The following is a 27,039-nucleotide window of genomic DNA, read 5'->3' as shown; positions in this document are numbered from 1 at the left end:
TGTAGATTTGTGTAGCCACCACTGCAATCAAGATACAGAACTGTTCCATCACCATGGAGATCTCCTTCATGCTATTCCTTTCTAGTCACTCCCCTCCCTTCACTATTCCTGATCCATGGCAACCACTAATTTATTCTCCATCTCTACAATTTTCTCGTTTTGAAAATCTGAAGTAAATGGAATCCTATAATATGTGACCTTTTGAGATTGCTTTTTTACACTCACCATCCTTGAGATCCATTTAAGTTATTGCATGTATCAATCATTCCCCGCTTACCCATTTCCCCGTGTTTTATACAAAAAGGGGGTAGAAAGCAGTGCATGGGGACGGTGGCAGCGTCCCTGGGTCTAGAAGTGGGTGGTGATGCCATAGGTCTCAATCAGGTCATCCACGACAATGCCAGGCATGGTGCTGATCTTGGCCAGCTCACAGTGCTCCTCGGTTCTGAAGTGAAGACAGCAGTTGAGAAGCTGTGGTGAGGAAGGTCAACACCACATTCTGTAGGACATAGTCCACACGCTTCATCCACCCGTTGCAGGACTTGTGGCCAGCGCAGGTGTGGCAGCACAGTGGTCAGCCTGTTTTGCAGCTTCAGCAGCTGCTGAAGCCCGATGCCACTATCCAGTGTGACAAACCACGTGAAATGCTTGTTCTCCCACACTACTGACTTTTTGCTGGGCCCCTAGGTGACCCTCCACCTGGGGTCCTCCAGATCATGTTCACTTGGGTGCCCACGTGGACGTCTGCCCACTGCAGCAGGCATATGCCCCCAGAACTCTCCTTGGCTTTCAGCAGGTACAGGTAGACCATGAGCTTGTGGTCTTGGACAGACACGCTGAAGCCCAGCTGAGCATTGTCCACCATGAGGTCCACGTTGTACACTTTGAGGGGTCTTGTCATCCCAGAACCTGAGGCTTAGAGTCTTGCTGTCCTACTGGTAGCATAGCAGTGAGATGCTCTTCGGGACAGCCATGGCCAAGATGAAATGCTTCACAGTGATTACCTGGTGGAAGTACAGTTGGGCGCTAATGGAGACCATGCCCCTCAGCTTACTGGCCCACAGGCTTCACAGGAAGCTCTTCTGGCTGATGGCTGATACCAGATGGCAGTTTCAGTGACACAGGGTGGTCATAGGCCTCTTCTGTTCCGTCTCATATAGCACCTTGAGCTTGTTCTTGGTTATATGCTAAGTATATATTTAGTTTATTAAGAAAATGCTAAACTGTTTTCCAGAGTGGCTGTACCATTTTACATCCCCACCAGAAATTTATGAAACATCCAGTTTCTCCACATCCTTGCCAGCATTTAGTATTATCACTGTTTTTTTTTTTTAGCTTAGCAGTTCTAGGAAGTGTCTAGTGATATCTCACCATAGTCCTAATTTGCATTTCCTTAAACGCTAGTGACATTGAGCATCTTTTTAGGTGTTTATTTCCTTCCGTTTATCCTCTTCAGTGAAATGCTTCTTCATGTCTTTTGCTCATTTTCTAGTTGGATTATTTGTTTTATTTTACTGTTCAATTTCAAGTGTTCTTTATATATTCAATTCTTTTAGCCCTTGAAAAATGTTGTGCCATTTCATTCTGGCTTCCATGGTTTCTGATGAGAACCATGCCTTCATTCAAATAGTTCCCCTCCCCCTAAGTAAGGTGTCATTTCTCACTTGGTGCTTTCAAGATTTTTTCTTTGCCTTTAGTTTTCAAAAGTTTGATTATGATGTATCTTGGTGTGGATTTCTTTGCATTTATTCTGTTTGTGATTTGCTCAGCCATTGGATCTGTAGGTTCTTTCCCCAAATTTTGGAAAATTTCAGTCATTGTATTTTCCAGTTCTAAAATTTCCATTTGGCAGTCCCTATCAAAATACTCATGACATTTTGAGAAATCAATCTTGAGAAAAAAGAACAAATCTGGAGGTATAACCCTCCCAGACCTCAGATTATAGTACAAAGCTGCAGTAATCAAAACAGCATGGTACTGGCACAAAACAGACACATAGCTTGATGGAACAGAATAGAGATCCCAGAAATAAAACCACACACCTATGGTCAACTAATCCATGACAAAAGAGGCAAGAATATACAATGGAGAAAAGACAGTCTCTTCAACAAGTGGTCCTGGGAAAACTGGACAGCTACGTGTAAAACAGCAAGAACATGTGCTCACATTATATACAAAAATAAACTCAAAATGGTTTAAAGACCTAAATGTAAGAATGGAAACCATAAAATGCCTAGAAGAAAACATAGGCAGAACATTCTTTGACATAAATCATAGCAATATTTTTTTTTAGATCAGTCTCCTAGGGCAAAAGAAATAAGAGCAAAAATAAATAAATGGGACCTAATTAAACTTAAAAGCTTTTGCACAGCAAAGGAAACCATCAACAAAACAAAAAGACAACATACTGAATGGGAGAAAATATTTGCAAATGATGTGACCAACAAGGGGTTAATATCCAAAATATACAAACAGCTTATACAACTCAATATAAAACAAACAATCCAATAAAAAAAAATGGGCAGAAGACCTGAATAGAAATTTTCCAAAAAAACATACAGATGGCTAACAGGCACATGAAAAATTGCTAATTGTTAGAGAAATGCAAATCAAAACAACAATGAGATGTCACCTCACACCTGTCAGAATGGCTATCACCAAAAAGTCTACAAATAAGAAATGTTGGAGAAGATATGCAGAAAAGGGAACTCTTATATACTGTTGGTGGGAATGTAAATTGTTGTAGCCACTATGGAAAACAGTATGGAGGTTCCTCAAAAAATTAAAACTAGAACTACCATATGATCCAGCAATTCCATTGCTGGGTATATATCCAGGAAAAAATGAAAATACTAATTTGAAAGGATACATGCACCCCAATGTTCATAGCAGCCCTGTTTACAATAGCCAAGACATGGAAGCAACCCAAGTGCCCATCAACAGACGATTGGATTAAGAAGATGTGGTGTGCGTGCATGTACTGTAATATTACTCAGCCATAAGAAAGAATGAAATTCTGCCATGTGCAGCAATGTGAATGGACCTAGAGAATATTATGCTTACTGAAATAAGTCAGACAAACACTGTATAATATCACTTATATGTGGAATCTAAAAAAATACAAATGCACGTATATGCGAAACAGGAACTGACTCACAGATGTAGAAAACAAACTTGTGGCTAGTAAAGGGAAGAGGGACGAGGGGAGTGACAAATGAGGGGTATGGGATTAACAGACACAAACTACTATTTATAAAATAGATAAGCAACAAGGGTATACTGTATAGCACGGGGAGTTATAGCCATTAGCTTGTAATAGCCTATAATGAAGTATAATCTGCAAAAATACTGAATCACTATGCTGTATACATGAAACTAATATAATATTGTAAATCAACTATATTTCTATTTAAAAAACTGTACTAAGAATACAATTTCCATTTGGTTCTCCTTTATGTCATCTATTTCTTTGCTGAGACTTTTTCATTCACTTCAAACCTGTTCAGAACTGCTCTTTGAAGCACTTTTATGTTGAATGTTTTAAAATCCTTGTCATATAATTCCAACATCTGTGTGACATAGGTCTTGGTATCTGTTGGTTGATTTTTCTTATTTGAGATTTTCCTGTTTCTTGTTATGACAAGTTATTTTCATTTGTATCCTGGACAGTTTTGACATTATGTGATGGGACTCTGGATCTTACTTAAATCGTCTGTTGAGCTGACCTCCTCTGATACCATGTCAGAAAGGGGATGCGGCCTTGTTACTACCAGTTAGAGGTGGAAGACCATATTTCCTACCTTGTTTTCACTGTGAGGCAGGAGAGGCACTTGTTACTATTGGGAAGGAGTAAAAAGAAAGACAAGAAGGGCACAGTTTACTGATCCCATTCTTAGCAGAGAGCAACGTTCTCTTCTCAGAGCCATGTTCTTTACTCCACCAGTAGATGGCGCACATTTCCACGTGATTAGATTACAGAGCGCGTCGTTCAATGGGGCCCTTCTAAACCGAGCCTGATTTTAATAATAACCATTCTTTCTGAACTATGTACCTGGCTATTTACATTCACCATTTAGTTCTTAGCGCAGCGTTGTGGAGAAGCTATCATTATCCCCACTTTAGAGATAAGGAGTCAGGCTCAGAGGTAAAATCTCTTGCTCAAGCCTGGATTCCAAACTACCTCTCTGATTCCAGAATCTCTGTTCTTTCCATCACACCATCACGCCAAGCGGTCTTTTGGAAAGCCTAAGGCAAGTTTTTCTAATTGGTGGAATTCTTGGGAGGCTCTCTTTGACTGGAGGGCTTTCTTAGTGCAGCTGCCGCAAAATGCAATAGGAGTCAGAGACTAATTTGGGCTGTTTCAGACCAGGCAAATCACTTAATCTGCATGCCTCATCTTCCTCATCTGTCAAATGGGAATGATAAAATCTGCTCTACTTAATTCCGAAGGTGGTGTTATGGTAGAAGCGGGAGAGAGATGTGAAAACACTCTGCAAAATAGGAAACACTAGAAGTATGATGTATTCAACAGTTTATTGCTGGTCCATGACAAGAAATTGAGATTAAATGTTTCAAAACCTTAACAGAAAATTGACAGAGTAATTTTATGTCTGTTGAATACAATCAGAAAAGAATTGGGCTTGTATTTCTCTTTTGTTTTGATTTCATTTTTCTAGTCATTCATTTTTATTGTGTTATATAAAATTATTGGTACACAATGGATTTGGGGGAAAAGGGTCCTTCACCATAAATGGTTTGAGAAGCTCTGCTGATGAATATAAAGGAAGTATAGGACATGGACCGTGTCCTCAAGGAGCTCTCACGGTAGTAGGTGAAAAGGCATCACAGTGGTTCTGAGAAAACACCACCACTACTCTGTGGGCTTGCACTGCTGCATGGAAAAGAAGGCAATACAGACCTGGATGGAATACAGAGTAGAGACCTGCACATCCTCAAAACCACTCTCTAAATGAACTCTCTTATTTGCGCCCTTAGAGCTTAGCAGCTCTAATCTAAATAGAATTGGACTTCTCTCAAATAGAGGGCAACCTGATATGGGATTTATACAAAGTAAAATTTCTCATGAAAACCGTCTGTCAAAAATTCTGCTGGGCCCAATTAGAGAACTATAAAGACTGAGTTTTTGCACAACATAGACTTTCTAGTATATGCTCACAGGCTAACAGGATCTTTCTTTAGCTGACACTAAGGCAGGAAGCTGACCAACTCTCTCTTCAATCTAAATATCATCCTTGACAGGCTATTCAAAAATTTTTCTATATTACTTTTTAAGATGCATAATTGAATAGGTAATACACTTCCATGGCACAAAATTGAGGAAGTACACAGCTCCACACCTTCCTTTTTTTCATAGAATTTTACATATAAGCACATAAAGAGCATATATAAAATAGAAACTGAATCACTGTGCTATACAGCTATACACCTGAAACTAACACAACATTGTGAACCAACTATACTTCAATAAAAAAGTTAAAAATTACATTAGTTATTTGATCAATCCTCTTCTGATGGAGATCTTGTTGTTTTTTATTTTTATTACTACAAACAATTGCACACAATAGTTTACACCTATGCAAACATAACTGAAGGAGAGATTCTTAGAAATGGAATTTTTGGATCAAAGCCTCATGTATTTAAAATTTTTATTGCTATTTCAAAGTTGCCCTCAATTGACTAATTGCACTCCCACCAGCAATTTGAGAGGACTCCTCCCACCTCCAGCTTTGTCAACACAGTATATTACCAACATTTTTATGCTTTACTGAGGGTAACTCACTGTGGTTTTCATTAGTGTTTCTCCAATCATGAGGTTAGCTACCATTATGTCCTAGAAACCATTTGTTAATTTTGATACTCAGCTCTCTAGGTACAAGGTGATTGGTTTTTTTGCTTTTTATTTTTTAATTAATTAATTAATTTATTTATTTTTGGCTGCGTTGGGTCTTCGTTGCTGCACACAGGCTTTCTCTAGTTGCAGTGAGTGGGGGCTACTCTTCGTTGTGGTGTGCGGGCTTCTCATTGTGGTGGCTTCTCGTGTTGCAGAGCATGGGCTCTAGGCGTGTGGGCTTCACACGCCTGGGCTTAGTTGTGGTGCATGGGCTTAGTTGTGGTGCATGGGCTTAGTTGCTCCGTGGCATGTGGGATCTTCCTGGACCAGGGCTCAAACCCGTGTCCCCTGCATTGGCAGACGGATTCTTAACCACTGCACCACCAGGGAAGTCCAGTACAAGGTGACTGCAAATGATCTTAGATCACTCTATTTTCAGACTTAACCTACTGTCTTGATAGATTCCCTGAGCTACAGAACTTTCTTCATTTCCTTTTATTCTGCCCCATTTTTTTAGAACTATTCCAGGCATCCCTTGGGCACCCCAGATATTTTATTTTATTTATGCATGGTATTTTATTTTCTTTTTTAATTGAAGTATAGTTGATTTACAATGTTGTGTTACTTTCTGGAGTACAGCAAAGTGATTCAGTTATACATACATACATATATTTCATATTCTTTTCTATTATAGGTTATTACAAGATATTGAATATAGTTCCCTGTGCTATGCAGTAGGACCTTGTTTATCTATTTTATATATAGTAGCCTGTACCACTTATTTTATTTTAAAACTAGTATCCCTAGGGGCTAACACGTGCCTGGCACAATAGTAAAGACTCAAACAAAATGTGGAACAAATAAAGAACAATACCAGAAACATTCACTTACTACTTTACATGGCTATGTACTCATGTAACTATTTCACTCTGGATTTGCAATGACAATTTCAAAATTAAAGATAAAGCTGCTTTATTATTTACAATAGCCAAAACATGGAAGCAACCTAAATGTCCATCAACAGATGAATGGATAAAGAGGATGTGGTATGGAATACCACACACAATGGAATATTACTCAGCCATAAAAAAGAATAAAATAATGCCATTTGCAGCAACATGGATGGACCTAGAGATTATCATATTAAGTGAAGTAAGTCAGGCAGAGAAAGACAAATATTATATGATACCACTTATATGTGGACTCTAAAAAAAGATACACATGAACTTATTTACAAAACAGAAAAAAGACTCACAGACATAGATAACAAACTTATGGTTAACAAAGGGGAAACGGGGGGAGATAAATTAGGAGTTTGCGATTAACATATATACACTACTATATATAAAATAAACAACAAGGATCTACTGTATAGCACAGGGAACTATATCCAACATCTTGTAATAATCCCTAATGGAAAAGAATCTGAAACATTATATATATATATATATATATATATATATATATATATATATATATATCTGAATCACTTTGCTGTTCACCTGAAACTAACACAACATTGTAAATTAACTGTACCTCAATTTTAAAAAATGGTTAAAAAAAGATAAAGCTGCTTTAGATATGACAGTTTAGGTGCCACTGTGACCTATTGCTCTAAAGGTTTTTCTTTTGCAAAATTAACTCTAAAATGCTACATTTTATTATACAGAGAAATCCACTGTTTTATTGTATCTTTATAATTAACTTTTAAGATCACATTGTGTTTACTCTTTACTTTGTAAGACCTGAAATGGCTCTTGACCGAAAGTCTGCTGACCACTGTGGGGGGTTGGGCGGGAACATTTTTTCAAGTTTTTCCAAGGATGGGGGAGGAGAACAGAGGGTCTCATTTATGTTGATCTATCTACACTCTTTTGGCCAGATCCACTTGTGACCGTGTACACACACTTGTGGGGCACCTGGCTAAGGTTCTCATGGGGAAGAGAACAGAGTTAACAGAATCCATACCTCCTGATTAAATTATTAACTTTGCCTCATTAGCACCACACTCTAACCATTTCACTTGGGAAGGTATTGTTGTATAGGCATTTATTACTCACCACATAAATAACTCCTGCAAAACTTGTGGATCCAAAGGAGGCTTATTAAGCATCATCACCATTAATAGTAATACTAGCTCACATTTATTGAGCACTTAACATTTTCCAACTATTTAAAATCTATTAATACATTTTATCCTATTATTCATGTTACAGATAAGAAACCTGAAGGAGAGTGAAACTTGAACGACGTGACACAGCTAATAAGTGTCTGAGTCTGGTTGGTTCTGAGCCCAGGCAGTCTGGCTCCAGAGTCGATTCACGTAACTGGTTTTGTTTTGCAATTCGCAAAAGATAGAATGTTCTTTTATGGAGTGTACTCCTAAAACAGGAGCCCTCCGAGCTGTCAGCGGTCAGTGGCGACACCACGTGGTCATCTGGTTGTACTGCAGCCCTCATACTCTCCATAAATCACTCCTGCCCAAGCTCTCCCAAATAAACCCGTATTCCACGTAAAGCCAATATTTGCTCGCTCTACAGTGGTGGCTTCCAACCAGATTGCCATCCTGCAACCATCTTTTTCTTGTCTCATAGGGAAAGGCATCTTTTCCAAGCTTAGCTTGTATTTTGCATCTCATTTCTATTTCATGTATTTTACTCCACTATTTATCCCCTCCTTTTCTTGCCTCTTCAATTTCTGTTTCACTAGTGTCTCTTCCTGCTCAACCTACAGGTAAGCTCTGGTTTCTCCTATCCTGCAACGACAAAAGCCAAGCAACCAACCAACCTCTCCTTGAACAATTACTCCAAATTCACCTTCTTAAAGAAGAGTGACAGATATTAACTAGACTTATTGTGGTAATGATAGCGAGTCAGCACACCTGAAACTAATATAATGTTATATGTCAATTATACCTCAACTACAAAAAAAGAAGTGTCTCAATAAAGGGATTACCTTGCTCAAAAACCTTCTTTTTCAATCACTTTCTGAATTAAGTACAAATCTCAGTCCAACATTCAGGATTCTCCAAAATTGGGCCTGAATTTACCTTCTGGCTACATCGCCTACAACTTCCATACACTTCTTTACCCTAAGCTTCAACCATGGAGGACTACTCACAGGTCCTCATATGTGATTTCTTGCCTGCATACCTTTGTACAAGGTGTTACCTCTGCTTGCATTTACCATCATCAGAGGACTCAGCACAACCTGCCCTGATTCTTTCTAGTCGCCTGTGGCTATCCCCCACCCATGCACCCACCCACCTATATACTGCCAGTGCCTGAAAGCAGAGAATAAATGTTCTCAGGTGAGAAAGTAAAAATTAGCTTGGACTGAGAAAGCAAAAACCTGGCCTTTCATCAGGCTGGAATAACAGACACAAACAAAACCAGCTGTAAATTTAATGGGGAACAATATTTCTCCCAGAGACATGCTGCAGCTGTAAGAGGATAACAGTCGCCTTATCTGAGTGACCACCATGTTTTTTACTCACTGAGAAACTTTGTTTTCTACAATCATAGACTATCAGGAACTTTGCTGCTTGAAATCATATCAGTGAGAATAAAACATTCCACATCTGTCTGGAGTACATACGTTTCTTGGATCCAGAGAAGCAGCCTCAATTTCCAATCCAGGTGCAGAGCTTCAGATAAGGGGTATCTGGACACAACATTCCACATCTATCTTTACTTTGTGGTTCCCAAGGAAACAGGACTCTGGGTTCACTTCGAAGTCCAGACCTGATGTTGACCCCCTCACACAGCCCTGCTTTGAGCTTACTAAAACAATGCTTCGTTTAAAATTCACTTAAACTCCACCCTTCCCCCCAACACCATAATGACTTTTTTTTTGTTTGGTAAGATGTCCCATGGTTTCTCTGGTGTGCCGTCTCCCTTGTTGCAATAGGTCCAAAAGCCGGACTTTTTTTTTTTTTTTTTTTTTTTTTGCGGTACGCGGGCCTCTCACTGTTGTGGCCTTTCCCATTGCGGAGCACAGGCTCCAGACGCGCAGGCTCAGTGGCCATGGCTCACGGGCCCAGCCGCTCCGTGGCATGTGGGATCTTCCCGGACCCGGGGCACGAACCTGTGTCCCCTGCATCGGCAGGCAGACTCTCAACCACTGCGCCACCAGGGAAGCCCAAGCCGGACTTTTTTGATTATAGATTTGTCCTTGGTGGCCTAGTGCTGACTGGTCTAGGATACAGGTTTTGTATCCCACACCACTTAGCTTGCCCAAAGCAGGCGTTCAAAATTGTTCACTACAGTGGACTCTGAATTAGCGTACTGGGGTTCTACTTAGATTACCTGGATTGATTATATAAATTCTAGTCTCAGTTCTGCCAGTAAATAATTAGCTGGATCATGTTAAGTAGGTCAACAAACCCCAAGGGCCTGTTTTCTCTTTTGTAAAATGAGGGGCTGTTTCTTCCAAACCTAGGCCAAAGGGCTTTGGAGTCAGGTAGACCTAGGTTGGAATCCCAGTTCTACCCCTTACCAGTCCTGTAATTTTTGCTTTCCTGAGCCTCTGTTTTGTAATTATTAAAATGGAGACAATACCAAAAACCGCAGTGTAGATTTTCCAGTGTTACTATGAGGATCAAGTTGGCTCTTACAAGCATCACTATATTTGATCACTATTCATACTACCACTATTATGTGAGCTCGGACAACCTTTCTGTGCCTCTGTTTTCTTATGAATAAAAGTGGAGAAATAATAGTACGTACCCCAGTGGGGTTATTGTGCACGTTAAATGAGATGAAAAAAGTAAAGGGCTTAGAACAGTGCCCGGCATATAATTAGAGGCTCAAAATACGTGAGCTAATGTAATTAGTATTAGATTTCTACCACTAACTATTCTGTGGGCCAGAAGCTCAGGATAAACAGTTTCGTTTTAAGAACAAAACCAAAAAAACATACCGTAGGCTCGAAAGAGTGAAACATAAAGGAGCATTTCTTTTTCAAAAGCAATTGACACGCCCAGCACTGGGTTAGGACCCGCCCAGTCCTCATTAAATATGGCAGCGAGCAGGGCCGACCTATTGCGGCTGCGCGCGCGGAAACTCCTCTGAGCACCGCCTTCTCCGCGGATCTCCCCGCCCTGCTGCCTCCTGGGCAGGCATCACCTCCTCCGCGCTTCGGCAGAGGTGTGGGGAGAGGGCTGGACGGGGCGCGCACGCGCAGGCAGCGGCCGTGCTTGGCAGATCCTTGCGAGGCGTCTGTCACATGAGCCGCGCGCCCGCTCCGTTCCCCCTCCTCCCGGCTGGGCTGTGAATGAAGCTCTGCAGGCTACGTGGGGCGCTAGCTCAACTTAGTGTCCCGGACGCCAGAGCCGACTGAGCGCTCGGCCCGCCGGCGGCGGGCACGGGCTCTGCCGCTCCGGACCTCGGCGACAGGTAAAGACGAATGGGCTGTTCCTACCCCAGCAGGTCCTTGGCGGGCCGCTGGCCCCCGGCCCACCTCCGGAGCACTCCCTTGGGCTCAGCGACACAGGGGAAGCGCTCCCCCGCTGGCTCCGTACCCGGGAGATGGGGGTTCCCCGTGCCCGGCCGCTGCTGCTTGGCACTCGGAGGAGTTACACCGGCCAGTTCTAGCCAGTGCAGGGCGGCATCTTCCAGGGAGCCCAGCCCTATTCTCCGAGCCAGGGTCCCTGCGCTGTCCCAGCGAAGTTTCCTAGCGGAGCCGCGCCAAGCCCGCCCCGCTTTTGAATGGGGGAGGTTAGCTGCAGGCGTCCCCTTTCCAGGACTGGGGCAGGGTGGCTTTGGCTGGTAAAGCCCTGTCGAGGCCCCGTTCTTATCCATCCTGCTCTGGACTGGCAGGTTCGTGTGGGTCGTAGCGAAGCCGAGTCCACACTCTCGGAAAAGTAGTTGCTCCGTTTTCCTTTTCCCACTTAACGCGGGGAGCTGGTTCTCTCTAGACTTTACAGGCTTGCGCTTGAGCGCCTTCACCCACCCCAAGGGCAAAACTTTACCTTCACATTGATGCGCGTGTACTTTATTAATATTTCAGAGCAAATCAGTTTCCAGGAGTGCCAAGTGAAGTTGTACGTGTGCCCGTGTGATAACGTCAGTGTAAGCTACCCCGAATAAGTGAGGGAAATCCAGAAGTGTGGAGTACAAAAAGCCAGTAAGAATCTGCTTTATGAACGCTTCATACATTTATTAGCAACTACCCGGGTTTGACTACGGAGATGTTAAATTCTCCTGGTCCCACGAGGCGCGGAGCAGTACTATTTAACTGCGCGCTAAATAAGAGGGAAAAAAAGGCAAACCAAAACAAACTGTCCTGGGTGCCAGATAAGTCATCAGAGCGCTTTTTCCTGGTGAATTCATCCTGGGACTTTGTGAGTTCCTAGTTTTCTTGGACTTCACAAGCCTTTCCTTATCCAAAGCGTTGTCTTTTCTCTATCGGCTTTTTGGGATTAGTGTACACATTCACACTTTAGTCCTTTAAAAAAAGGTATTTAAAAAAGGCCAAAATGATGGCTCTCAAGTTCGTATTAGTCTTCAGTATGTATACGTTAGCGTTTTCACTTAAGGGGTGGAGGTGTTGCTTGTATGAAAGCTATGGAAATAGCAATCTGCTTTGAAGTTCCCCAGGTCAAAAAGGTGAGGACTTTTTCTTAGAAAAAGCAGATTGGCTTGTATGCTACAAAAGGAAGACTTAATGAAGAACTTGTTTAAATGGACAAGAAAAGCATTTAATATATTCACTTTCTGAATCAAACGAAGTAGTCAGGCCTTTCATTTTTTTCTCCCATTCCTAGCGCCTTTCATATCCTTCCAAGTAGTACTGTCCTAAGACTGAATTTGACATTTTAAAAATAGGAATTATCTGAATTAATTTGGTTTTACTTAAATTAGTATTCTTTTTTTTTACATTTTTCTTTTCCTTTGGTTCTTTTCTTTCCTGATTTTAAAAGCAGTCTATGCTCTCTACAGGACATTGGCAAAATGTGGGAAAATATAATGAAGCGGAGAGGAAGCACCACGACCTCGAGGGCATCGCTCTTCAGTTTTTATTATGCCTTCTTTTCTTTTCCTATACGAGATCTGTTTTAAAACTTTTAGTCACAAAATTTCCTCTCCTTTCTACAAATTTTTTGTTGCAGAGTTGGGTGTTTTGGGGAGGTTGGGGAGGGCATCGGATATTATGCTGTTCTTCATTCCCCCAAAGTGTGGAACTTTGAGATAGGAGAGACACTTAATGGTTATCTCATCCAACCACCCATCCTTTGAGATTCTGAAACCCACTTAGTGAAGATCCAGTGATTCATGCAGAATTGGACAGCACTCAAGGGTGATATTAACTGACTCCAGATCTCCCCATTTTTTTTTTTGGTGAGATCTTGTTGCTTAGGTGGAAACTTAACACTATCCATGTCTGCTTATCTTTGAAAGAGAGGTCCAGAGAGGGACAGGAGATGATTTTCAAGGATTTGAATGTTTTTCATTTAGGTATTTGTTTTCCTGTTGATATTTTCAGGTTCTGGGCTTGAGCATCTTGCAGAAAACGAGACGACACAGCTGCTGTTCCATCTACATCCCAGTCGAGTCTCCCTACAAAACTGGGGGGTCCGGGAAACTCTGAGCCTGTGACCCCAGCGTGGGAGAGAATAGGATCAAGATGGCCATGTGGCAGGGTAAGAAGTTAGCACTTATGCCTTCAACTGGTTTTTCCTCCTCTATTCTCTATCCCAGCCCAACCCTCCAAGCCAGTGGCAGGCAGCCAGGCAGCGGTTTCTTTAATTTAACCCTTTGTCTTCGCCAGGACAAAGCATATTGGTTTAAAAGGAGTTGCTGCTAGCTGGAAGTTCAGATTATTTTAAAGTAGGGGTGGAGGGGGGTGTGTGTTTGGGGGGGTAGGAGTAGCGGGAAAATGTAGTGCCAGGAGCATTTTCAAAGAACTCCCTTCATTTTAACGTGTGCTCGTGGGGGTTGTAGGTGAAGAGATGGAGGATATCTTTTCATATTTCTGTTTTTTATTTGGTTCCGGCAAATTTCTATCATAAGGTTTTCAAAGGTCGGGGAGACAGATGTCAGCACCTCCTTGACTTCCTCTTCGCAGTAAAGACTTGAAAGCATATTTAGCGTTATAATGATTATATTTGGTGATAGAAGGGAAATGCCTATTTTAATATTATGGAACGACTTGAGAGCAAAGCTCAGTGATGTCTTGCCTGATAGACTATATCTCTTGTGAACCTGTGAATTCTTACCACATATAAAGTTACTTTTTATTTTGGTGGGGTTGGGGATGGTGCCCTTTGGGAGAGTATCAGAATCTCCAGGGGTGTGTGGGATTTTTATGTTTATCAGAAGGGAATGTGGGTTTAAGAAATGGTAGACAAACACTACCCAAATTGGTCTGTGACCCACAGAAGGTTAAGGGCCACTTATATGCAGTAGAATGAAAGGAGCTTGAATGTCCATAAATATTCAATAGGTAGGTTTGTTGGTGGTCTAATGTATCTTTTAAAACCGTCTCCAGTTGGTTACAGCCGTAAGAAGAATTTTTGATGTGTGAGGGTTGTCAATTTAAAGATACTTTTTGATGTGAGATTCGGCCTGTATCCCTGCTTTGACTCACACAATGGGCATTTATCAGGAGGAGTTTGAATATTCTTGTTTAAATCCTGAGACATTCTTTCATTCAACAAGTAGAATACAGAGATGAGTAAGATGCAGAACCCTAGAGGGTTCCTTGTCTTATGGGGGAGACAAACATACAAACAAATAATTGTGTCAGGTTGAATAAGTGTTATAATAGGGAGAGATGCAAAATGTGATGGACGTCCAGAGAAAAGCATGATGAACTGTGAGTTTTGAGCTGGGCTAAAAAAAAATGAGTGGCAGTTTGCCAGATGGGCAACTGAGAGAATTGCATTCTGGGCAGACAGAGAAGCACTGTTTGGGAACTTCCAAGTTGCTCTGTTGGACTCGTGTGAGATGTGTGGGCCACGACCTCAGATGAAGCAGGGAAGGTAGTAGGAGGCTGGATAACAAAGAACCTTGTATGTCCTAGGAAGGATTTTACACTTTATCCCGAAGACAAAGATTCTAAACAGGGAAGTAACATAATCAGATTTTGTTTTAGAAAGATTACTTTGGCAGCAATGTTGAGGTGGGGTTGGAGCCGGAGAGAATGAAAGCCAAGAGGCAGTTGGGAGGTTTCTGTTATAGTGGTTTAGGGAAGAGATGGTGAGGGTCTGAGAAGAAGCAAGGGCAGCAAGGATAGAGAGAATGGGATGAATTCTAGAAATGTCCTGTGACTAGATGCAGGGAGACACCGAGCCTGGGTTGACAGCCAGTTTGGGTGCCTGGGGCCGGTGGTGCCGTTCACTGAGATGGGGAACATGGGAGGTAATGAGAGGGGCATGGGGACTGTGGGAAGTTACTGTGCAGCATTTGGTTTGGCCTGTTTTGTTTGAGACACCTGTGAGCTGTCGGGTCAATGTTTAAAAGACAGTCCTGAAAGTATAGAATTAGAGTTTGTGTAAGTGGGGAGCTAAAGTTTCTTAATGATGCATAAAGAGCTTGTGTGTTTTCTCTCTTTTTGATGGAAATGTCATCAGTAGTTAATGATTTATAATAAAAACATTTTAATGGATAACAATTCTTAATAAAAATGTCATAATTTCTTAATAAGTAATATATTTTGCTATCTCAGGCCCTGAAATCCGATCTGCTTAAGATTACATTGGAGGAAAACAATTTTCCTAGCATTAGTGAAGAGGGGAGTATTCCACAGAAATAACTGCAATCATTCCTTGTTTTCTGCAACCTCTGAAGTGACAAGCATAGTACAATGATAGTTTGGGTGGCAGTATGGTAGAGTAGTTAAAAGTATGGGTCTAGGTTCAACTCCGTTGGTTCTGTCACTTGGTAGCTGTGAGACCTTGGGCAAGTCCCTTAATCTTTCTGTCTCAGTTTTCTCTTTTGTAAAATGGGGATAACAATAGAACTCACCTTATAAGGCTGTTGTGATGATTAGTTAATATTAAACAAAACACTTGGAACATAGTAAGTGTCATATAAATGTGTGCCATTATTATTAGTAGTAAGACATTTAGAATATTGTCTATCATATAAGTGCTTAGTAAAATTTAGCAATAGCTGTTATTGTTACTACTACTACTTCTACTGCTGTCATTATTATTTGCTATAGCCTGGAGTGGGCCTGGCACCCTGTTCTGTGGAGGGAATTTCAGGTTGTCCTTGGAAGGCCTGCCCTGTAGTCATCTGTTTGGGTCTTTATGTAGAGGTTTAGATATGAAGAGATCCTTAGAAAACATCTAGCCCAACCCCTAGAGGTTAAGTGACATACCCACAGTCAAACAGGTTAATAGTAGTGATAGGACTAAAACCCAGGCCTCCTGATTCCCTATTCCAATTTTCTTTCCATGGACTCGTGGAAGAGGGAATGTATGGGTCTGTCCCCAGCTCAAGGGAGCTCTGAGTCAATCTCTGGATCTAGTAGAGGAACTCTAAAAGCTAGAGGAAGCCAAGTGTCGTTAGTCTCTTGGGTCAGTCCTGTCTAGTTCCTTCATGGAGAATTGGATCCGAATTCCCATGCCTCTTTAACATGGCCAACATTATTATTTTTGACTTCGTTTGATGGAGTCCTCTAAGACATTTCCTGGCCATTTTAAACAGAGTGTACTGGGCATAATTTAATATCTTTGATAACTCAGGGTCATCATTAATAACATCGGTTTCATTGGTCTAATGGTCAAGGAAATATTGAAGAGAATACTAGCCAGTTTAGGGCGGGATGAGAGTGGAGACTTGTGTTGTCAGATCTCATTTATTTATTCAATTAACATCAAGCACCAGTTGTGCACCAGGCACTGTGCTGAGCTCTAGAGATGCAGTGGTCAGTAAAAACAGGTATGGGCTCTGCTCTCACGGAACTTACCAACGAGGATAAAAGTAGAATTTCAAGCTTATGAAATGCTTTATTTAACAAATGTGCTGAAGTAACTTGGAAAAATGACACCAACGTAAATTTAGAAGGATTAAAATAGGGTTTCTTAATAAAGGAGGCTGGTGCATCGGAATTGCCTTTTAAAAATATTCCTGCTCAGCTCTATTTACAATAGCCAGGACATGGAAGCAACCTAAGTGTCCATCGACAGATGAATGGATAAAGAAGGTGTGGCACATATATACAGTGGAATATTACTCAGCCATAAAAAGAAACGAAATTGAGTTATTTGTAGTGAGATGGATGGACCTAGAGTCTGTCATACAGAGTGAAGTAAGTCATAAAGAGAAAAACAAATACCGTATGCTGACACATATATATGGAATCTAAATAAATAAAAAAATATATATATATGGTTCTGAAGAACCTAGGGGCAGGACAGGAATAAAGACACAGACGTAGAGAATGGACTTGAGGACACAGGGAGGGGGAAGGGTAAGCTGGGACGAAGTGAGAGAGTGGCATGAAGTTATAAATACTACCAAATGTAAAATAGATAGCTAGTGGGAAGCAGCCACGTAGCACAGGGAGATCAGCTCGGTGCTTTGTGTCCACCTAGAGGGGTGGGATAGGGAGGGTGGGAGGGAGACGCAGCAGCGGGAGGAGATATGGGGATATATGTATACGTATAGCGGATTCACTTTGTTATAAAGAAGAAACTAACACACCATTGTAAAGCAATTATACTCCAATAAAGATGTTAAAAAAAAATTCCTGCTCAGTTCTCATCCCCCCCAGTTGTGATTCAGTCTTAAGACCTGAGCATTTAAAGAAGTGCTGTAAGCAATTCTGATGTGTAATCCTGTTTGGGAACTGCTGCATTAAAGAATTAAAAGTTAAAAAAAAAATTATAAAGAAACTGAAAAAATACAGAATACTCATATAATCGTGGGATAGGGAAGATCTTTGTATGCATAATATGAAAGGTAGAATAATACAGTTTTAACTGTGTGAAAATTTAAAATTTCTGCACAAAACCATAAAATTAATGAGAAAACTGGAAACAGTTGCAAAAAGACTCATTATCCTTAATATGTAAAGACTTAACAGCTCAGTGAGAAAAATACAAGTATTTTACTAGAAAAAATGTGCAAAGCATGGGAGTAGGAAAATACATACTCAGAAATCCAAATGGCCAATAAACATGAAAAAATGTTCTATCTCAGTAGTAGTCAAAGAAAGGGGGAATTAAAATAGCATACTATTTTCTCCAATATAATTTGCAGTGATTGAAAAGGAATGACAAAACGCAGCTTTGGCAAGGACCCGAGGGAGCAGGCATTTGCATACACTTCTGGTGGGGATGTCAATTTGGCAATATTCATCAAAAGCTTTAAAAACCGTGTTTACCTTTTCACCCTGCAATTCCTTTTCTTGGAACTCATCCTAAGGAAATAATGAAGGATGTGCACAAAGATGTATCAATAAGGATATCGATTGCAGCATTTTCTATACTAGGGAAAATTGATAACACTTGCATTCTGATGCATTGATACAATGCAATACTATAGTTACTAAAAATGATACTGTGGAGTTATTATACTTATTAACGTAGAAATAGGTTCATGATATGGTGTTAAATGGTGGGGTTGGGAAGCACATCCCAAATTATCAGTAGTTAACAGTGTGGCCTCTGGGCTTAAGAGCTGGATGGAAATCCCAGCTTTATGAGCTTCGTGGTTTTGTGAAGTTACTTACCTTAGTGTTCCTCAAACTTCCACATCTGTTAAAAGAGGGATAAAATAGCAGCGAACCTAACAGTTCTTAACTTGTACGTCCATTAGGATCACCTGGGGATCTTTTAAGCCCACCCAAGCCCAGGCCTCACACAGGCCGATTAAATCTGAATCTCTGGGAATGAGATGCAGCACTCCGGGAATTTTGAAGCCCCTGGTGACTCCAGTGTGCAGACAAGTTAGGGAACTGCTGAGCTAATATATAGGATGGTTGAAAGGATTAAATCAGAAAATCACGGTGCCTGGCATGTGGTAAGTACTTAATACATGATAACTATTATTAGTAACTGTTACTTTTTCTTATTAATAGTATGGTCCCATATTAATATATGTGGTGTGTCCATGTATGTTTTGTACAAAGAAAAGTCTAAGAGGATAGACACACGAGTATTTTAAAAAGAAATTACGGTTGACTTTATTTTTACTTATTTGTATCTTCCATTTTTTCTGTACATAACATGGGTTTCTTGTTAATTTTTAAAGGTATAATTTCTGAAGGAAATATCAGATATATGTACACAGCTTTATATACTAAGGTATTTATAAGTGGTGAAAAACTGAAGACAATTTCCATAGTAGGGGAATGTTAGTAAATTATGGCAGGTCCACAGATTAAAAATCCAGACCAATGCTGAGGAAAATCTTCATGACATAATGGAAGAGTATTGGGATTATTCCTTTTCTGTCTTCAATTTAAGTGGGGCTTTGTGTATATCTCTGTCTTTACATGTTATGTATATACCTGTGAATATATATATCCACCTTTGCCAGCGTGGATCCCTCAAGTTGGGACTGCATAACTAAAGCAGTTGCAGTTTTATTTTTTTACAGCTTTTTTTCCCCAAAATGATTTGTAGTTGTGTGTGTAGCACTTTGCCCTGCTATGTGTGCTCTGCAGTAAAAACCAAATCTAATATATTTCAAAAAAGAAAATACCTATGAATGTGACAATAAATACAGAATAGATGGGAATTATCCAAAGTTGTTGACATGGCTATCCCTAGGTAGTAGGATGCATTTATATTTTTTCCCTTTTATTTTTACTTTCCAAATTTTATGTAATAAATGTATTACTTTTAATAATTTGGAAGTGAGGTATAAAATAGCAGTGCCTCCAACAAAGAGTGAATTGTGTGGGCTTCTGTACAACTGTTTCAGCCTCTCTGTGCCCCCCTGCCTCCAAATTAAAGGAAAAAAAACAACCAAACTCCTGAGGGTTTGGTTAGAGCAGTTTTTTGCTACTAATACTTCCTCAAGTACTCTTGTAACTTTTAGCTGTCTCTCCTACTGACTCCAAAAACTCTTTTGAGAGTGAGATTGGGGACAGGGAAAGTGTACAAAAATGGAGAAATTACACTTAATTTAGTGTGGAAGTTACATAATAAGGTGGAGTGGCAAAGTATGTCAGGTAAGGGTGAAAATAAAACAGTTGCAATGAGAAACTGTTCTGTTGGCTTCAGATCCAAAGGAAGTAAGTTTCAACTTTGCAGTTTTTTTTTAAGCACATCACAGTGTATTTGTAAACACTCTGGTGATTTAGCTAACACTTGGGGGCCAAGGGGAGCATCACAAAGCAGTCAGTGAGTTGATAACAGAACTTCAGTGTGAAATCTAGATGGCTGTGTGGCTTGATAGTTGGACCACCATCACCTAGGAAAAGCCATCTGGTTCTGTTCTGTTGATCAAAACGTTAGTATCTGTGTGTCTCATCTCCGACAGGTACAAGAAATGACTTCTTTGTCTCTCTGCATTATTGCCCTTCCACAACTCCTCAGCGGGGCAGAATGGGGGCGGGGGAGAAGGATTATGATGAAAAACGTTGAATAGGGGGTAACTAAAACCAGTCTTTCAGAAATTTTTTCTGTAAGAGCCAGTCATTCCTTCCCAAGCGTACACTGTGGAAGGAACATGGGCCTTGGAATCCGATACACCTGGATCTGAACCCAGCTCTGCCAGTTGGTAGCCAGAGTTCCCTAAGCTCCAAAAGCCTCAATTGTCTCCTCTGGGGTCAAGTGTAGTCTCTGGAGACAGACTCCCTGGGTTTGTATCCTGGCTGTGTCACTGATAGCTATGGGCAAGTTATTTCATCTGTGGGCCTCACCCTCTTCATCTGTAGAATGGGGTTAATAATAATCATACTTCAGGGGGTATATGGCCTTACTCTGTACTATTTACAATTGCATGTGAATCTACAAATAAAGTTTTTACCTCAATATAAAATTTTAATTAAAAAAAGAACAGGGGAACAAGGACTTTCTCCTACATAACAATAATAGTGTTCACACGCGGGGAATTATCATCTATACAATAATTTTATCTAGTTTATAGCCTATAATTACATTTTTCTCAATTATCCTAAAATATCTTTTATAGCATTTCTTGAGGGGGCATTTAGTATCCAATCAAGGAGGAGGTATTTGATTATCTCTCCCTTTAATCCCCTGTTCCTTTTCCTTTGTTTGTTTCAATACATTGACAGTTTTGAAGAGTCCAGGACAGTTGTCATGTAAAACATTCCTCAGTCTGGCTTTGTGTGATTGTTTTCTTGAGATTAGATTCCAGTTCTGTGCTTTTGGCAAGAAAATTACATAGATGATGTTGTGTATGTCCCACTGCATTACATTTTGGTTGAAAACATGTAATGTCAGTTTATCCCATTATTGGTGATGCTAAGGTAATCGCTTATTAAGGAGGTGTCTGCCATATCTCTTCATTGCTGAGGTTCTGTTTTTCATAGATAATTAATTAAAAAACCTATGGTATGGTACTTTAAGACCTTGTGAATATCCTGTTTCCCAAATCATTCATCCAGTAATTTTAGCATTAATTGGCAATCTTTACCTGAATTGTTGAAAAATGATAATTTTTCTAATTTTATCATCCCTCTTTTTTAAAGCTAGAATTCATTTATAATGAAAAGTTCCCCCACATTTTATTTTATTTTATTAAATTAATTAATTTATTTTTATTTTTGGCTGTGTTGGGTCTTCGTTGCCGCATGCAGGCTTTCTCTGGTTGCGGCGAGCGGGGGGCTACTCTTCGTTGCGGTGCACAGGCTTCCATTGCAGTGGCTTCTCTTATTGCAGAGCACGGGCTCTAGGTGCGCAGGCTTCAGTAGTTGTGGCACGTGGGCTCAGTAGCTGTGGCATGTGGGCTCCAGAGTGCAGGCTCAGTAGTTGCGGTGCACAGGCTTAGTTGCTCCGCGGCATGTGGGATCTTTCCGGGCCAGGGCTCGAACCTGTGTCCCCTGCATTGGCAGGCGGATTCTTAACCACTGCGCCACCAGGGAAGCCCCCCCACATTTTATTTTATTTTATTTTCTATTTAACTATAGTGGATTTACATTATTGTGTTAGTTTCAGGTATACAGCGTCAGATTCTTTTCCATTATAGGTTATTATAAGATATTGAATATAGTTCCTTGCACCATACGGTAAATCCTTATTGTTTATCTATTTTATATATAGTAGCATATATCTATTAATCCCATACTCCTAATTTATCCCCCCCTCTTTGGTAACTGTAAGTTTGTTTTCTGTGTCTGTGAGTCTGTTTTGTAAATAAGTTGATTTGTATTATTTTTTAGATTCCACGAATAAGTGATATCATATAATATTTGTCTTTGACTTACTTCACTTAGTATGATAATCTCTAGGTCCATCCATGTTGCTGCAAATGGCTTTATTTCATTCTTTTTTATGGCTGAGTAATATTTGTGTGTGTGTTTGTGTGTGTGTGTGTGTGTGTATTTATCCATGCATCTGTTGATGCACACTTAGGTTACTTGTGTGTCTTGGCTATTGTAAACAGTGCTGCTGTGAGCGTTGGGGTGCATGTATCTTTTTGAATTAGAGTTTTCATCTTTCAACTGGAAAGGATCTTTTGAGGTGATCTGTTTCCAGTGTCTCATCTTGCAAAGGAAGAAACTGAGGCCCAGGGAGACTCATTCTGGGTCATACAGCTGTCTCGTGGGAATGCCAGTCTGTTAGCTCTACTGCATTACACTGCCCCCCATTCCCCCAGGCTTGACTATTTTATAATTTTCTATAATTGTTAGTCTTTCCCTACTATTGCTTTTCCTACTTTATTGCTGCTTTGGAAAGTTTAGGGTTTTTTCCCCCAAAGCATTGTTTTGTCATTGAGGTTTCCAGGATGTGTTTTTCTTTTTCCTGTGCCTCTGTTAGCATTTTTGAAATAAACTATAGGTTCCTTAGGTTTTAACCGGGATTATGATTCAGAGCTTCCTGTTTCATGTAACGCTGTTCTGTGTGTGGTGGGGCAGGGGGAGGGGGGCACTATGGGTGGCAACAAATGCCAGATTCTTCTTCTTCCTACCTTCTGTTAACACGCAGGTATTTATAGCCCTGTGGTCAGACCAGAGAAGCTGTTGAGGAGTTAATAGGATGAAGTAACCCCCGTAGTAATGACATATTTTCATGCTTTTCAACCCAATACCATTCAGGGGTGAGGTAGCATTTTATTGTATTTATTTAGGATTTCTGCCCTGACTACTTCCATGAAGAGCATCACAGAAATTGCAACATAGAAATAAATCCAGGACAGGGACGATCTAGTGGCAATGAAATAGATGTTATCAGGTGTGTGAGATATTCTGGGCACTGAAAATTTTTTTTTCCTTTTTTCCCCACCTCTTCTTTTCTTCTTCTGGCCCCCACACAAAAAGATAAGCACACTAAATTACATCACTGACATCTCCTGGCCATAAAAAGTGTTCAGATATAGAGGAACCCCCTGGCCCTGTCTGTACTGGGTCTTATGGTCCTTCCACTGCCCTTCCTTGGCCTGGCCTGCTGTGTGGCCACCTATGACTAAGCACTGAATATTCCCAGGTTGAAATCATGATCATTCCTGTTTAGTTTGAGAGTGATGAGAAGCAGGTTGGCAGGGGAATGGCCACCGTCCAAATGCCCAACTCTGCCAAGGGCTTGTTTTCCTTGGGTTCTGGACCCTGGTAATAAATAATAATAGTAGAACCCCTCTTCTTACATTCGCTGTATTAATTGAACTACCATCTACCCAGATATCAAAGCCAAAATTCTGTGTGGCATCACATGGTTCTTGCTCTTCCCCACGTGCAGTCCACCTTTGGTGGCCTAGAGCATTTCAGTAGGTCACATTCCTGGCAAATGTCTACTTATCTTTCAGCTATCAGCTCAGAGGTCATCTCTTCTCTATAGCCTTTCCTGAAACCTTGCACATCCTCTGGTAAAATTCGCCTTTCCTCTCTTTGTGTGTTTCCACACTATATTGTATATCCCTTGAAGACATTGACTATTTTTGTTTAGTACTTTTGTTTTTGTGTCTGCCATGTGCCAGGCACTGCGTTAGGTGGGTGCTGGGGGTATAGTAGTGGCCACAAAAGTCATGATTCTTGTTCTCCTAAGTCTTACAGTCATATGGGGGAGTTGGAATGCAAACAAATAAATACAGAAATATTTCATTGTGAAGTGTCATGAGTGCTATAATGTCCTCTGAAAAAGAATAATAAATGAGACATAATTTATTGGGAGGGAGGGTCTGGGAGGAAGTGACAAGTTCGGCTGAGACTGAAAGATAAGCAGCAGTCATCCAGGTGAAGAGTTGGGGGAAGAGCATCCCAGGCAGAGGAAACAAAGTGGAAATCCCTGAGGTGGAAAGAACCTGAATTCTTCCCTAGCATGGCCCAGTGGGGCTGTACCATAGTGAAGGAGGTATAAAGGGGCACGGGATGAAATTGGAAGAGTGGGGACTTCCTTGGTGGTCCAGTGGTTAAGACTCCATGATTCCACTGCAGGGAGCACAGGTTTGATCCCTGGTCAGGGAACTAAGATCTTGCAAGCCGCGTGGCACAGCCAAAGGGAAAAAGAAAGAAAGAAAGAAAGAAAGAAATTGGAAGGGTGGGCAGGGGCTGGTACACAGGGTTTTGTAGGCCATGTAACGAAGTATCCTAAGTGCAGTGTGGAGGCTTTGCAGATAGATTGGACAGGGCAGGATATCAGTGAAGGAGAGGGTAGTGTCTCGTTCACCTTTGCATACCAGCTGTCTAGTAGAGAGTGCCTGCCACATACTATGGGTTCATTGAGTCTTTGTTTAATGAGTAATACTTGCCTGGCCTTCCTGCCACGATTGCCATGAAGATTAAAGAAGGTAAGATATGCTAAAGTGCTTTGCAAAATGTAAAATGTTAAACAAGTGTTATTCTAGATGCGATTCACTAGATTCTGTGCAGTGATGCTTACAGATGTTCACTACCACTGGGGGAAAAAACCCCCAAATTGTTAAACTAGCAAAATCTCTCTGGTGTTAGAGATAATTGTGTTGCCAGGAGAAGTATAGGTTTCTCTTCTGTGCTGAATTCACTCAATAAAATCTCCGAGCCTAAAGAGCCTAAAGAATTCGTTATTGAAGAGCTGGATGAATTGTGAGGAACAGTACCTCTGAATTTGCATTTGGATGGGGCAAGGCTAATCAGGCTAATCACAGCAAGGTGTGGCTGCCACCAGCCATGGCACCTGGTTTTCTAGACTGTGTTAAATAAAGTAAAAGATGTAACAAAATCATCAGTGTGCTGCTATTTTTTTTTTTTTTTTTTTTGCGGTACGCGGGCCTCTCACTGTTGTGGCCTCTCCCGTTATGGAGCACAGGCTCCGGATGCACAGGCCCAGCAGCCATGGCCCACGGGCCCAGCTGCTTCGCGGCATGTGGGACCCTCCCGGACTGGGGCACGAACCCGTGTCCCCTGCATCGGCAGGCAGACTCTCAACCACTGCGCCACCAGGGAAGCCCATTGTGCTTCTATTTTTGTGTTAAATATTTAGTTCCCTATTTGAGCTGCAGGAACTTCAGACCAGGTGATTGATTTTAAAAAGCCCACCCTCTGTGCAGTGTTGGTGGGAGTATAAATTGTTAGAGCCCATTTGGAGGGCAGCTTGGAAGTCCTTATCAAAATGTAAAATTCACCTTTTGTCCCGGTGAATGTAGTCTAAAAAGGAACTGCACAAAAGTATATGTTACAAAGATGTTAGTTGCCTCGTTGTTGCCATTTTTTCACTGTCGATAATCATGATGTCCATCATGAGAGACTGGTTATATTAATAACGGTGTATACGCACTATGGAATGTATTTCATTAAGAAGAGTGAGATAGCTCTCTATATAATGACAGAGATTGATGTCCGAGATACATTTTAAGTGGGAAAAGAAAGGTGCAGAATGGTATTGTATGATCCCATCTGTACAGCATAAAGAAGGGGAGAGTTATAGGATAGATAGATCTAACTTTGTAAATATATATACTTACATATGCATAGACATTTTCTGGAATGATGCACATGAAACAATTATCAGTTGTTACTTGTGGATTAGGGATGGCTAGGGTTTTTTCATGTTCACTTGACACTTTTCTGTACTGCTTGACTTGCTTACAACAAGCTATAATGCCTTTAAATAATAAACTTTAAATAAAACCTGTATTCCACACAATTCTTTTCTTGACACTATTATACTAAGAAATAAAAGGTGTAATAGTGGTTGAGGTGAGAGGTCAGGTCTGAAGCACCAGAGGCAGAGTTTGGGCAAATCTAAGGCCTCAGAAAGCTACCAGGGAATCATCATGACCAGGAGGCTTGGGGGGTGGTGTGGGGTGGGTGTGGCTCTGTTTAAAGCTTAATGCTAAGAAAGTGAGATAAAATTAGGTAAAAATCAGGATTTTGTTAGGTTTTTTTTTTGTTTTTTGTTTTTTTTTTTTGCGGGACGTGGGCCTCTCACTGTTGTGGCCTCTCCTGTTGCGGAGCGCAGGCTCAGTGGCCATGACTCACGGGCCCAACCGCTCCGCGGCATGTGGGATCTTCCCGGACCGGGGCACGAACCCGTGTCCCCTGCATTGGCAGGCGGACTCTCAACCACTGCACCACCAGGGAAGCTCAGGTTTTTTTTTTTTTTTTTTTTTTGATGAAGCAATTTTAATTATGTCATTAGTTTTGATCTGTGGGTATTTTAATACCTAAGTTGCATAGTAATTGTATTTTAGGACACAATTAAACAATTACGTGTCTCAGTGTCTGGATAAATAGTTCTTGTTCTTGTTCAACTTGTTTAAATATTGTAAGTGAATGCTAGGCTACAGTTTCTCGAGCTTTTTGCTTAAGGACCCGAGGAGGAATGCAGGTGTAGTCTTAAGTTTGAAGCGGAGAAGATTTAAGTTGACTATATTTACGTAATAAAGTTTTGATTAAATTAAATCCTCAAATGCTTCAGGTTCATTTTAGCCCACTCTCCCCCCACCAAAAGAAGGCTTTTGCCTGAGCTACAAGAGGTAAATGGAATTTCTAGCTGAATGTCCTCTTGATTTGGTGTAATGAATATTTCCTTCACTCAACTGTGTGCACGTAGAGGTGAGTCACTAGCCAGTCTTAACTGACCCTGGTTCTCTAATATTTGGAATTTTAGCCAGGTGATGGATGGTAGA

General features: G+C 40.9%; 1 protein-coding gene and 1 pseudogene across 5 annotated transcripts in view; one reads left to right on the top strand and one right to left on the bottom strand.

The window, feature by feature from the left end:
- Positions 1 to 348: 348 nt before the first annotated feature.
- Positions 349 to 1,040, bottom strand: LOC101316395 (cleavage and polyadenylation specificity factor subunit 1 pseudogene; annotated as a pseudogene).
- Positions 1,041 to 10,986: 9,946 nt separating this feature from the next.
- Positions 10,987 to 27,039, top strand: part of CLCN5 (chloride voltage-gated channel 5) — a 159,735-nt gene continuing 143,682 nt past the window's right edge. For 4 of the 5 annotated variants that reach the window (XR_004524438.2, XM_073799514.1, XM_033849403.2 and 1 more), the window contains exons 1-2: positions 10,987 to 11,247; positions 13,337 to 13,493. Coding sequence is in view for 4 of the 5 variants with exons in the window: in XM_073799514.1 (XP_073655615.1) it covers positions 13,478 to 13,493 (16 nt within the window). In the remaining variant the exon portion in view is untranslated. Of the gene's footprint in view, positions 11,248 to 11,860; positions 11,978 to 13,336; positions 13,494 to 27,039 lie in introns of all 5 variants that reach the window. The other variant, XM_019943636.3, reaches the window with a different exon arrangement.

This window comes from Tursiops truncatus, chromosome X (assembly GCF_011762595.2).
Source record: "Tursiops truncatus isolate mTurTru1 chromosome X, mTurTru1.mat.Y, whole genome shotgun sequence".
Classification (NCBI taxonomy): Eukaryota; Metazoa; Chordata; class Mammalia; order Artiodactyla; family Delphinidae; genus Tursiops; species Tursiops truncatus.
Note: the sequence above shows the minus strand (reverse complement) of the source record. Positions and strands in the feature narration are given on the sequence as shown.